Source organism: Ictidomys tridecemlineatus, chromosome 4, assembly GCF_052094955.1.
Source record: "Ictidomys tridecemlineatus isolate mIctTri1 chromosome 4, mIctTri1.hap1, whole genome shotgun sequence".
Lineage (NCBI taxonomy): Eukaryota > Metazoa > Chordata > Mammalia > Rodentia > Sciuridae > Ictidomys > Ictidomys tridecemlineatus.
In genome coordinates, this window is record NC_135480.1 from 44,700,457 (window position 1) to 44,713,392 (window position 12,936).

Genomic DNA, 12,936 nt, shown 5'->3' on the forward strand with positions numbered 1-12,936 from the left:
GGAGTCCAGTAAGATTTCTATTGCAGATTTTTATAGGAAATGACCTGCAGAGACTTTCCAGGAATGCAGGTTGGCTCTCCCTCCCTGCCCATGACCTCAGAGGGGAAGGCTCAGGATAAATAGCAGCCTTCTCTCCCTGTCCTTCAGTGACCAGCAGATCCACTCCACCAGACATCAGGTGATTGTCAAGTGCAAGAAGTGAGTTTTTAAACCCTTACTCTGTTTTCTCTTTCCTAGCAAGATGTGCTTTTCTTTGAATGTAATGATCCTTTACGCTTTTATTTATTTATTTATCTCATGTGTGGTGTGGATTGGGTTTAGGGGACACATGGAGAATGTATTATAGCCTCCTCTAGAGTGGCAATCTGGTCCCAACTCCCCTATCCTCTGTTGGAGCCACCATGCTATTCTCTTAGACTTGGATTCAGGGATGATGGGGTCAGAGTGAAGGCTTTTGGTACCAAGTGAGTTCCTATTGCCAAATTTCCTAGAGGAACTACTAGGACTATAATGAGAACCATAGAAATGAACAACCAGGCTCTCTTAGGATATAAATGTCAAATGGAAAGGTGCCAGTCTCATCTGTGTCTGCTTATGCCTCTCTTTCATTTCAGCACCATGAAGCTTCTCACAGGCCTGGTGTTTTGCTCTTTGGTCCTGGCAGTCAGCGGTGGGGTTTTGTCATTCACGAGGGAAGCTGCTCAAGGTAAGGGTGGTGGAGAGATGGCTCTAGGGTTTACTTGGAGCACTCTGAAGGACTGGAGCCAGTCTTATGTTGTGCTACCTTGTGTGGCAGGATACTCCAAGTTTACTGAGGAGCATTTCTTAAAAGGGATGAATAAAGCAGGTGTCAGAGCAGAGTTTCCAATGAGCTATATATGAAGCCAATTTAGCCCAGTTGATGTGTCTGCTCACCACTTCCTAAAATTCCATTGTCAACAATGTCAGGCACACGTGAAATCACCTGGAGTTTAAACCCTGTGGAGGCTTGGATTTTCTTCCTCCTCATATAGTCTGAGGAATTGGGCAGGGTTGTGTTCTGGGCATCAGGTCTTTCAGTATCTTCCCAGGTGATCAAAACAGGCCAACCCAGCTGAGAACCATTACACTAGGGTTTCCTCAAGCAACCACAGCATCAGTGCAGTTCACTGAGCCTGCCCAGAGGCACTCATGTCACAGTGATGTGCATTTAGGGTACAGAAATACATTTTCCTTGGGAGTCAGGGCAGAAGTGCCTCATGTCTGCAGCCCACCCAGGCTTTCCCCTTCTGGATGCCCCCTCCCTCACTGCAATTTCTAATCACATGGAGCTTCATTCTGGAACAGTGGTTCTGGACCTGGTGTAATGTGCTGGCCCAGGGGACATTTTCAATGTGGGGCAATGTCTTTGGTTGTCCCACTGGGAGAATGTGCTCCCAACAAATTGTGGCAGACCAGAGCGCTGGTGAATATCCTACAGGACTCAGGGCAGCACTGAACAACAGAGAACCATGTGACCCAATTTTTCAACAGTGCTGAAGCTGAGGAATTCTGTTTGACAATCACACCTCCCTTCTGTCCTTAAACATAGCACATCTAAGTATGGTGAAGCTCACCCCAGCACAGTGGACCACCAAAGACAAACAGGTGTGGCCCCTAACAACTCTCACTAGAGTGACTTGCAGAAGTCAACTAGGAATAGAGACGAATCCACTCAACCCATGATATCTATGGGTGCAAAAATCACAGGATGAAATCTTGAATATATTAATTCCTGGATCCCCCTTGAAAGTGTTGTCACGATCTTTATGTTACTTGATATCCCTTTTGTCTTTTCTTTTCCAATTCAGGAAGTTGGGACATGTGGAGAGCCTACCAGGACATGAAAGAAGCAAATTTCATAGGTGCAGACAAATACTTCCATGCCCGAGGGAACTATGACGCTGCCCGAAGGGGACCTGGGGGTGCCTGGGCTGCAAGAGTGATCAGGTAAGGCAGGTTCCTGGGGATGCCAGGCCTGGGTGAGTAGAGCTTTGCTGCCCTGGGGATCAGGAGGGAATGAGCCTGGCAGCAGGTTTTGTGAGGCTTGAGTCTTCCTCCTGCCCACTCTACCTAGCTCTCCACCATGGCCAGTGCAGGGCCTTTGTCACTGACAGAGCCAGAGATGGCTGACGATATGTGTGCCAATTCAGAACTAGAGAAAGGGAGGGCCACAAAGTAATCGCTAACCCTCCCTCCCTGGTGCTGTTCATCCAGGTTCAGGGTGATGAGCCAGGCTGAGTAGGGCTGTGCCAGGCAAGGGTGGTATCTCAGCCCCTCTTCCTTGATCTTCCTGGGCTCCCCTCTGAGCCATCCCCTGGACAGCAGAGAATTGGGAGGGTAGCCTGAGGTTTATCAGTCTGCTGAGGAATCTCTTTGCTGCCTTGCTTGATTTCAGTGATGCCAGAGAGAACATTCAGCAATTTTTTGGCCGTGGACATGAGGACTCCCAGGCAGACCAGGAAGCCAACAGAGCAGGCAGGAGAGGAGAAGACCCTAATAAATACAGACCTAAAGGGCTGCCTGGTCAATATTGAGCTTCATCTTTATTTGTCTCAGAAGACTGGCTGTGAGCCCCCAAAGATTGGGATATGAAATCGCTGCATCCTGTGTCCAAATAAATGGCTGAATGGCCCACAGTTGTTGTTCAATAAATGCATAAGAAATAGAAATTCTGGCAATTGGCTGTTATATTTTGCATTGAGGGTGGGATGTTTGCTACAAAGTGATGAACAGTAAACTCCAAGAAGATCCAGCCTGCACTTCACGGTGTAGGAGATTTGATTTTAGAGGTCACACAGGACAGACCCTGGCACTGAGCCTTCGCAGAATCAGATTCTCTCACTTGTCCAGGCCCCGTGGTTAGCTGTTGCTACTTCCAGACCTTTCCATGTCCTGATCACCTCACTCCTGACAACTGTGTCCTGTCACCTTCTCTGCCCCCAGGGCTTTAGTCCTCAGTGAGTCTGCCTTTGGAGACATGAGGCATGGCTATGGGAAGGCTGGCTCTGGAATCCTGCCCCAGATACCACCATCTTGGTTTTCTGCTTAGTTTTTAGCAACATCTGAAAAGCCAATTGTTCACCAAATTCTGTTCATTCTATCCAAGAAATACCTTCAGAGCAGTGTCTCCCACTCTATTTCTATTGCCTTATTTCAAGCCTAAATGAAGATGTAAGTGCACACCATTTGTGGTGTTGTATTTGTGAAGAAGGGTCGTGGTAGAAAAGATCTCCTTATCAGTCAGGTCGTGTAGGAGACAAACCAGGCAGAGAGTTGAAAAGGGAAATTTTAATACAAGGAATGCTTAATTATTAACAAGAGTTACCACTATGAATAATGAATATAGGAGAATATAATCTTTGTATAATCCTCCCTAGAGGCAGACATTTGGTTCTCCTATCAAATCTATCACCCATTACATGGAGAGAAAGTTTGCTGGGTGCCACAGTCAAAGCTGAGAAACAGGAAGTCTATAGAGATAGCAATGGAACTTGATAGCATGCTGTCCAGGAGGCCACTGTGCTCACTGGGAATGTGGGGTGAGGGAGCTATAAACCCGCTCAGAGGCTATTCTCATGGGAGTAGCAGAAAACATGCTGCTGATCTCTCTGGGAAGTCAGCTGTGGATGGGATGAATTTCTAGAATGAGTTGTATGCTCTCCACTTCATGTGCTGAAGCCTTTTTCCCAGAGTGTCTGTATTTGGACCTGAACTGATAGTCCTTATGAGTGAAGACAACAAAGAGCTTCACTCTCTCTGCAACCCACAAGGTCACAGTAAGGAGGTACATGTTTGTAAGCCAGGAAGAGCACAGTCACCAGGTGCTCAATTAGTGTGTACCTTCATCTAGCACATCCTGGTGTTCAGAATTTTGAAAAATAAATATCTGTGTGGAAGCCACCTGTGGTACCTTGTTATGGCAGCTCAGGCTAACAGAAGTGGGGTGCTGTTGAACACACGGAAAATCTAATTGAGGTGCCACCGAAATTGTTGAAACAACCACGTCCTTCAGGTTTCACTAAAAGTCCCTGGGCTGAGTGTCACTGGGTGTGGCAGGGGAGGATCCTCACAGGAGCCTGGGAAGCCAAAACAGGGCACAAGGAAGACAGGTCTTCATTTCCCCCTATTCCTCCAATGCCCTCTACTGACAAAGATTAGCATCCTGCACAGCTGGCCAGGGTGAGGTGTTTAGAGGGTTCAGCTCCAGGACCACAGACAGTCAAGGAAATGTGGATATGGGGCTCACAGTAAACAAACTGATTACTGGTCTCCATTTTTGCTTTGAAAATGCAATGAAGGAAGACTCTTAAGGGTAGGAGATTGATGATAAAGTGATATTTATAAGCTAAAGTCATTAAATTAGTTGTCAATTTAATTAGTAGGGAAGCTGTTGCTATAGTAAATCCCAAGAGAACTTTCTCATAGAGTTCTTATCTGAAAGCACTAGTAGACATGGAGGTAAAGGAGATTTGGGATATATGAGGGTGAGGTTATTTCAGAATAAGACATGTGCAAGATCAACATGATGGTATGGATATTGACATCAGACTGGCTGGTGAGAGCAGTCTCAAGGTATTTTAACTTAGGGTTCAGGGAGGGTCAAGTTTGAAGGTGTTAAAAATTGTCAAAAGACAGTAATGCTCGGGACAGCACTGTAGCTCATTTGTAGAGCGATTGCCTAGCACATGTGAGGCACTGATTTTGATCCTCAGCACTACATAAAGATCAATAAATAAAATAAAAGTTTTATGTCCATGTACAACTAAAAAAAGTTTTTTTAAGGAGTGTAATGCTGATATGTGGATGTGCATAAGTAGATTATTTGTTGCAGTATTTAAGTAGATTTTAAAGCATTAGGGCAACAGCAAGAGAAGCATAAGAGAAAGAATGACTTTTATATCCAAGTGAGCTTTTCAATCTTAAGTGTAGATATGTAAAACTTCCTAATCAGGATATTATTACTAAAAATAATACATGGAAATGAAATTATGAAATGAAATAGAGAAATTCATTCACCAGTTTGTAAGGGATCACATTGTCATGGGAGAAGATGTGTCTCCAGAGTAGGGTCTGAGAAGTTCCCAGAGGGAAGGGGAAATTCAACTCAGGACCAGTGGGGATCTTGGCATGCATAAGGGAATAGCATTTCAGACTGAGCCACAGACAAAGGCACAGACAGGTTTATTAAAGTAGGTGCACACTCAAGGGAGAATGTGGGCTATCTCAGGAGGGAGAAGTCCCTTCTTGGGTTGGGAAGGTCCGACATTTATAGAGGAGCTGTGGTTTGGGACCAGTCTGGAGATAGAGCCAGGGTGGAGCTGCATAATTTTGCGCCACTTTTCTGTGCACTTGTGTATTTTCTTTATTTTACAAGGGAGCAGGCCAAGGGCAAGTTGCTCAACGTGTACAACTCTCCTTTCTGCATCTCAATGGCTCATGGGCATTTCCTTTCAGATTTGGTATATCTCTCTATCCTAAATTCCTATCTCAACATCAATTGACTTCTTAGAATTTGTAACCTAAATATATATCAGAGTTTAATCCAAAGAAGAAAGTACTTGTTTACTCAAGAATTTATGATTTATATTGTCACTCTTTATCCTTATGCTTGAATATACAAACACTTTTTTTTGTTATCACATATTTTTAAGAGCTATCATGTGGAAAATGCCAAGTTGAGGTTATTTTATTATATACTAACTAACTTTTTTTTTTAATGATCTCCTTTTTTTTTTTTAAGAGAGAGTGAGAGAGAAAGAGAGAGAGAATTTTAACATTTTATTTAGTTCTCGGCGGACACAACATCTTTGTTTGTATGTGGTGCTGAGGATCGAACCCGGGCCGCACGCACACTAGGCGAGCGCGCTACCGATTGAGCCACATCCCTAGCCCCCTAACTTTTTTTTTTTTTTTTGCTTCCAAAACACTTTTTTTAGTCACCTTCTTTATTTGTTTGTTTCCTATTTTGTGTTGGTTGGGATCCAACTCAGGGCTTCATGCGTGCTAGGTAAGCACTCTCTCACTGAACCACATCTCCAGGCCCTGTTAATAACTTTACTTTGCTCAAGGAGAAATAAGTTTTTCATTAGTATGTGGTTGCAAAGTCTGTAATCCCAGCGGGTCAGGAGGCTGAGACAGGAGGATCACAAGTTCAAAGCCAGCCTCAGCAAAAGTGAGATGCTAAGCAACTCAGTGAGAACCTGTCTCTCAATAAAATAGAAAATAAGGCTGGGGATGTGACTCAATGATTGAGTGCCCCTGAGTTCAATCCACAGTACCCCCAAGACCTCCACAAAAAAGACTATGCATGGTCTTTGGAGCTTGTTCTCAGTATCTACCATTGGAGTCTCCATTTGCTAGAAGTCCTGAGAAAAGTTGGATTCAGCACAGTAGAGTGAAAAGGAACAGCTATTGGGGAAGGAGGACTGGAGAATGTGGAGTTCCAGAATCAATGTCAGTAGTATCTGAGAGGTTGTGAAGTTGACCCTTGCCTAAGCAATGTGGAGTCTTTGCTGATCTTGTTAATGTGGTTGCAGAGGAAGAGTGGCCTGAGGCCTAGTGAAACAGGTGTAGAGAGAATGGCAGGGGAGGACCTGGGACTCCTGAACACCCCAGACATCGACTGAAACACCCATACAGACAAGGAGACAGTTGAGACAGGTGGTGGGCAACACAGTTTGTAAAAACCATCCACAGTGTTTTTGGAAGCAAAAACTAACAGGTAAAGGAAATAACAGAAAATGAACCTCAACTACTTCTAAAAAAGGAGAGCAACAAAGGCAATGACGACACTGAATACAGTCTGAATACGTAGGCCAGTGTAGTACTGAGCCATGCACAGGAAAAATTAGTCAACGGAACAAAAATCTCCAAGTTAGTCATGAGTGCATATGATCATTTAGTACATATTTACAAAATAATGCAAATGTTATCGATATTTTAAAATTTTAAAAGCAATGGATAGTTACAAAATAATGAAAATATTATAGCAACAATAAAATCTGCAGCACCCATGGAATATGAAGTAGGGAAAGTCAAACTATACCACCAAATTTAGAGGGCACTAAAGAAAATATGAATAAAGAATATATAGAATTACTTTGCATAATGAGTCACCACAGTAAAATATAAATGGCAAGCTAGAAGAAATAATTGTAACTCATATCAAAGAAAAAGGGCTAATTTTTCCTTGTATAAAAAATTCTTGGTGGCTGGGGTGTGGCTCAGCATAAAGTGCTCGCCTCCACGTGTGAGGCACTTGGTTCAATCCTCAGCACCACATAAAAGTAAATAAACAAAATGAAGATACTGCATTCATGTACAACTAAAAAATATTTTTAAAAAAATTCTTGCAAAATAATAAATAAATCCTCCAAGTACCAATAAGAAAAATACCATTTTGAACAGAAGATACCATTGTATAATTCCTAAAAAATACAAATGGCTCTTTTTAAAATTTTTTAAATATTTATTTTTTATTTGTTCTAATTAGTTATACATGACAGTAGAAACAAATGTCTCTTAAGCATAGGAGAGGACGTGAAATCAAGCTTATAATAAGAGAAATGCAAACTAAAATTACACTGAGCTATATTTTATCTACCAAAATTTCAAACATCAAAAGGTTTGATAGTATACTATGTAAGAGAAAGTGTGGATCTAGGCATTCTCACTCATTTTGGTGAGAGTGCAGATTTATAGAGACCTCATGGAAGGTAATTTGTGACATACCTAAAAGTTTTTAAAGTCTCATATCTTCTCACCATGTCACTTACTTAAATATTTATTCTAGAGATGTATAAGCAATGTACATTTTCCAGAAATGTATAAACAATAAATGAAGTATAAGCCTGTTTTGTTTACAATAGCAAAATATGAGTAACACTCACAGAGGCCATCAATATTGTGTTGTGTAATTATGGTCTATTCAAACAGTGTAATCATGTGCTGCTGTTAAAAACAAACAAATAAATAAATAACACAAAACTGATATGGAAGGACTTCCAAGATATATTAAATTTTTAAAATATTAATAATATAAAAAAACAAAGTATCTACCTATCATCTCTCTTGAATCTACTACCTAGAAGACCCATACCCTTGATCTTCCTGCTGTATGCCCTTCCTTCCTCATCTCTTGGCTGGTAGAGTAATGGAGACTGTTGTTCTTTAGGGAGAATACAATCATAGGATCCTTGGTGAAACCTTACTTTTTCTTTAATCAAATTTTTGGACACATAATCATTCCTTTTTATTGATTGGAATCTTACAGGTTTTATCATCAAATAAGTGTGAGATTTCTCTTATATATTTATAATCATTATCCCCCAATTATAAGCCTCATTTTTATGAAGACACAGCCTGGATTTGATGCCCATAGTCTGCCCAACACCTCATGGAGTGGCTGTCCCATAGAAGGTACTCACTAACTGGTACATGAATAGACAAAGTCATGCTCATAGAATAATAGGAGTGAAAAACTCTTACCACCTAGCAATGTGATAACCACAATAACACTGTACTCCAGGTTATTAGTCACATGTTTGTGTAATGCTGTTGTAAACAAACCTACAACACTGCCAGTTACATAAAAGTATTACACCAAAAGTTCTATATGAATATAATAGTAGATGATGATAATAAATGACTATGTTACTGTTTATGTATTTACTATGTCACACTATTATGGGGGGGGTCCTGAGGATTAAATTAGAACCCAAGGGCAATTAACCACAGAGCTACTACTACATACCAGACTTTATTTTTCTTTTAATTTTGAGACAGAGACTCTCTAAGTTTCTTAAGACTTCTCACTAAGTTGCTGACCTTGGCCTTGAACTTGTGATCCTGCTGCCTCAGTCTCCTAAGTCACTGGGATAACAGGCATGAGCCACCAAGCCTGACTCTACCCCACATTTTATTGGTATTTCCTAGTCTACACTATGACTTCTTCTTAGTAAAAGAAAGCCTTGCTGTAGAACACTATGCCCTGTGCTGACAGCAGCAGTCTCATACATTTGTATCCACTGTGTGTCCTGATGGATTAGAGGGGCCCCATGGACTGATTGACCGTCACTCGAAGATGTCCATTCAACAGCGTGACAGCCTCATGCATCAGTCAGAACACATCCCTGCCTTTAAGTGATGCATGATTGAACTTGTGAAATTCTGAAGACTCAGAGTAACATGAGCACTTCCCACTACCTAGAAACATAGACACCATTTGATGTCCAACTTCCTAGGTGGCCTTTCACTAAAGAATCATGTCTTTGACCAGATGTCACCTGCACTTCTCGAGGATGTAGAAACACCCCCCCCCCCCCGCAACATCAGTATGGAAGAGCAGAAGTCACACTGGGTCTGTCTGAGCCCAAGACATGGCTCTTCACTTCAATGCTAAGCTGCTTCCAAGTCCAGGTGGCTAGATTTGAGGATCTGTGCTAGGAGGGAACCCAGTGGCACAGCCTCTACTGGAAAGGTATTGGGGTGTTTAGTAATGGAACTTTGTGGTAGAAGCATGGCAAGACAGCAAGGGGACAATGTTCAGGTGTTGGCTGCCAGAGCTGAGATTGATGTGTCCTATGGCATTCTTCCAATCCAAACCACTCAACCTGGGATTTACCACAAACCACCCCTCCTCTTGTCAAGGGGTTTACAAATTCTGAGAAAGGACATTTGGGATGTTCTGGAGGCCAAGAACTAGAGTAGGAAGAGCTTAAGCCACAGGGCAGAATGTGTCCTGGGTGCTGGTCCTTGAGAGTCCCTTAGATGCTCTAAAGCTTCCCTTCAGAACAGGTTTATGGGCAGATTCATCTTTAGTTCTATTTTTTAATTTTGTTAGTGGCAATTGAACCCAAGGGCATTCTGTCTCTGAGGTATACCCCCAGACCTTTTTATTTAGAAACAGGGCCTCAATGAGTTGCCTAGGTTGACTGCTTACTTGTGATGCTCCTGCTTCAGCCTCCTGGTGCTCTGTGATTTCAGGCATATGTCCCAGAGCTCAGCTCATTCATCTTTATGAGGAACACAGAGTCATTCCTAGGACATGTGCCTATATGACAGAGGAACAAAGTGTTTGTGACTCCATGAGTTCACAGATAAACGGAGCACCCCTTCCTCAGGGGGAGACTAGACTCCTCTGTCTAGGTCATCTCAAAAAGCAGACCTGGCCTAGGAGACCTATTGCATCCACATTTGTAGGCTGTGCTCAGCTCTAAGAGCAAACTTCCTACTCATAGATGCTTCCTGTTGCACACATGTTGGAACCTTAGCTCTTATCTACCTTTCACTCCACCATGTTTTATCTACCCTCCTCCCAGTGCCCTCCATCTGTCCAGAACTTCTGTGAATAGTAGTGTTAGCCCCTATGGGAGAAGATTTGGAGGGCATCCCCAGGGCTTCATTGTGCAGTCCCTGTGGGCCTCTGGGGAGGTCCTTCTGCTGGCTCCTATGACTCTGCCCTCCTTTGCACAGCACCCCACACTCAGCACCAGAGCAAGAAAGAACCCCGTCTTCTGTTGCTGGCCCATGTGCTGAGCCACTGTTGCCTTTATCTCTCCTGGGCTCACTGATTTTTACTGCACAAAAATAGTTTCTCTCTGGGTCAATCTCCATCCTTCCCTTCCCCTTTTGCCTTCTGGTGAGCTGTAGCCAGAAGACTATTCTGCCTACTTCATCCACCATTGCAACAACCTAAAACCACCCTATCTCTGTGAATCAGACTTTATGTTCATCTTCACCCATGGGATGCTCCTCTTGCAGTTCCTTTTAAAGTGGAACAATAGGATGTATGTCCTTTTGGTACCCACTGCTATTTCTCCATTCTTTACCTCTCCATCTCCCACAGATCCTCTTTGGCCTGTGCTATTTTGAGTCTGTGCCACATTATTTATCACTCTCTTTCCCAACAAACCAATGTTCTCTGTACAAGTTACTTGTAAAACAGGGAAAATGTCAAACACAGATCCTATTGAAGACCACTCAAAGTTGCTGACCAGCACCTCCAACATTCTGGCCCAGGAATTTGTTTTCTTAAAACACCCACCAGGGCTGGGGATATGGCTCAGTGGTAGATTTCTTACCTAGCATGTATGAGGCCCTGGGTTCAATCCCTAGCATCACAAAAAAAGCAACAAAACTCCCTAGCCAATCCTTCTGGTGTAATTAATACATAAATATTGTATAGATGGACACAACACAGTGCCTTTATTTTTAATGTCGTGCTGAGAATTGAACCCGGGTCCCTCTCATGCTAGGTGAGCGCTCTACCGCTGAGCCACCATCCCAGCCCAATACATAAATATTGTAATCCATTCAACGATGTAATCACAAACACAATCTTACATTGTCAGAACCTGGGTAATTGAAAGTAAGTGCATTAGAAACAGATGTCCATTTTACAAGTGTGTGTTCCAAAATGTATTCCAAAAAGCATCATCTAGCTCTGAGACAGGATCTTGCTAAGTTGCTTAGGCCCTCATTGGTTGCTGAGGCTGGCTTTGTACTTCCAACTTCTCCTGCCTAGGCCTGCCGAGTCACTGGGATTATAGGCATGCATCACCACACTGGCCCATGGATAGACTTTCCAGTGTCAAATAGGGATGGCTGTCACTCAGGTCTTTGAATTTGATACATATAAGTTGTAAAGTAAAAAGAAAATCTTAACATATCTCTCTTCTCCTATATGGTAGATATATTATTCAATTAAGAATGTGTCTAGAAGGGATTTCGCAGAATTTTACTCAACAATAGAAAAGAATGAAAATATGACATTTGCCACTAAATGGGTGAATGAACCTAGAGATCATCGTGCAAAGTGAAGTAAGACAGACTCAGAAAATTCAAAGTCTAATGTTTTCTCTCATATGGAGATGCTAGAGGAAAGTAAGGGAACAAAGGAGGGAGATCAGATATCAGGAGGATAGAGGGAAGATCAGTGGAGTACAGGAAGGAGATTGAGGGGGGAGGGTAGATGAATGAAGAAGGAAGGAAATGCAGAATTAATTTGACAAAATTATTCATAGAGAGGGGCTGGAGTTGTAGCTCAGTGGTAGAACACTTGCCTAGCATGTGTGGGGCCCTGGGTTCTATTCCCAGCACCACATAAAACTTCATAAACAAAATAAAGGTATTGTGTCCATGATCAACTAAAAATATTTTTTAAAAAATTTACAGAAAATTCCACCTCATGGGTATCTATACAGCACCAATTAAAAAAATAAGTAGAAGAAAGACCAATGGAGTAGAGAAAGGGGAGGAACCAGGAGGCACTGGGGACTGAAATGGAGTAATTAAATTCCATTCATGTATGATTAGGTCAAAATGAATCCAACTACTATGTGTAACTATAACACACAAAAACATTTTTAAAAAGAGTGTAAGAGTCTGTAATCCTTTTTATGAGTAAAAAATGAGAATATAACTGTTGACTAAAGAAGCAGGAGGTTTGAGTGAACGAGTAGCCCTTGCTACTCCAAGTGGCATCCAGCAAAGGGAAGGGGTAACAATCAATTTCATTTGGTTTCAGGCACAGAATCAGATTTCTCTTTAACCCAACATTAGAGAGTTTTGTAAATGATATTCCTTTCTTTAGACTGAACTATGGTGCCCAGAATTCTCTTTCTAGAATGTTTTCAGGTAAGGTAAGTAATGAGAGGTTTTCTCTTAAGAGCTGGTGACAGTTCACATTCACACAAGCCTTAGCCCTGCTGAGCTCTGGTGGGAGACCTGGAACTCATTTCCAGCACCAGCTCCTGCAGAGCAGGGCTTACTTGGCTGAGATTCACAGTGAAAGAGGCCAGATAGTGACACTCCCACCCTGCAAAATCCACAGGGTAATATAACTCAAAGTGCTCTCCCCAACATTCACCTGCCTGGATGCTTAACCCTTCCCCAATTGGGCTCCCATTTTCCCAC

The 12,936-nt window shown here is 42.4% G+C and overlaps 1 protein-coding gene across 1 annotated transcript; it reads left to right on the forward strand.

Moving 5' to 3' along the window:
- The first annotated feature begins 95 nt into the window (after nt 1–95).
- On the forward strand, nt 96–2,607 carry LOC144377080 (serum amyloid A protein-like). Its single transcript, XM_078046383.1, has 4 exons — nt 96–198; nt 615–706; nt 1,830–1,968; nt 2,417–2,607. Exons 2-4 carry the CDS (start codon nt 619–621, stop codon nt 2,553–2,555), a joined length of 366 nt encoding a protein of 121 aa, XP_077902509.1. The 5' UTR covers nt 96–198; nt 615–618; the 3' UTR covers nt 2,556–2,607.
- Nucleotides 2,608–12,936: the final 10,329 nt, after the last annotated feature.

What these genes read in the sequence shown, in the direction of transcription:
- LOC144377080 (XM_078046383.1), top strand. Translation starts at nt 619, where the DNA reads ATGAAGCTTCTCACAGGCCTGGTGTTTTGCTCTTTGGTCCTGGCAGTC. An exon ending in CACGAGGGAAGCTGCTCAAG is followed by an intron (nt 707 to 1,829) that starts GTAAGGGTGGTG and finishes TTTCCAATTCAG; the next exon opens with GAAGTTGGGACATGTGGAGA. An exon ending in TGGGCTGCAAGAGTGATCAG is followed by an intron (nt 1,969 to 2,416) that starts GTAAGGCAGGTT and finishes GCTTGATTTCAG; the next exon opens with TGATGCCAGAGAGAACATTC.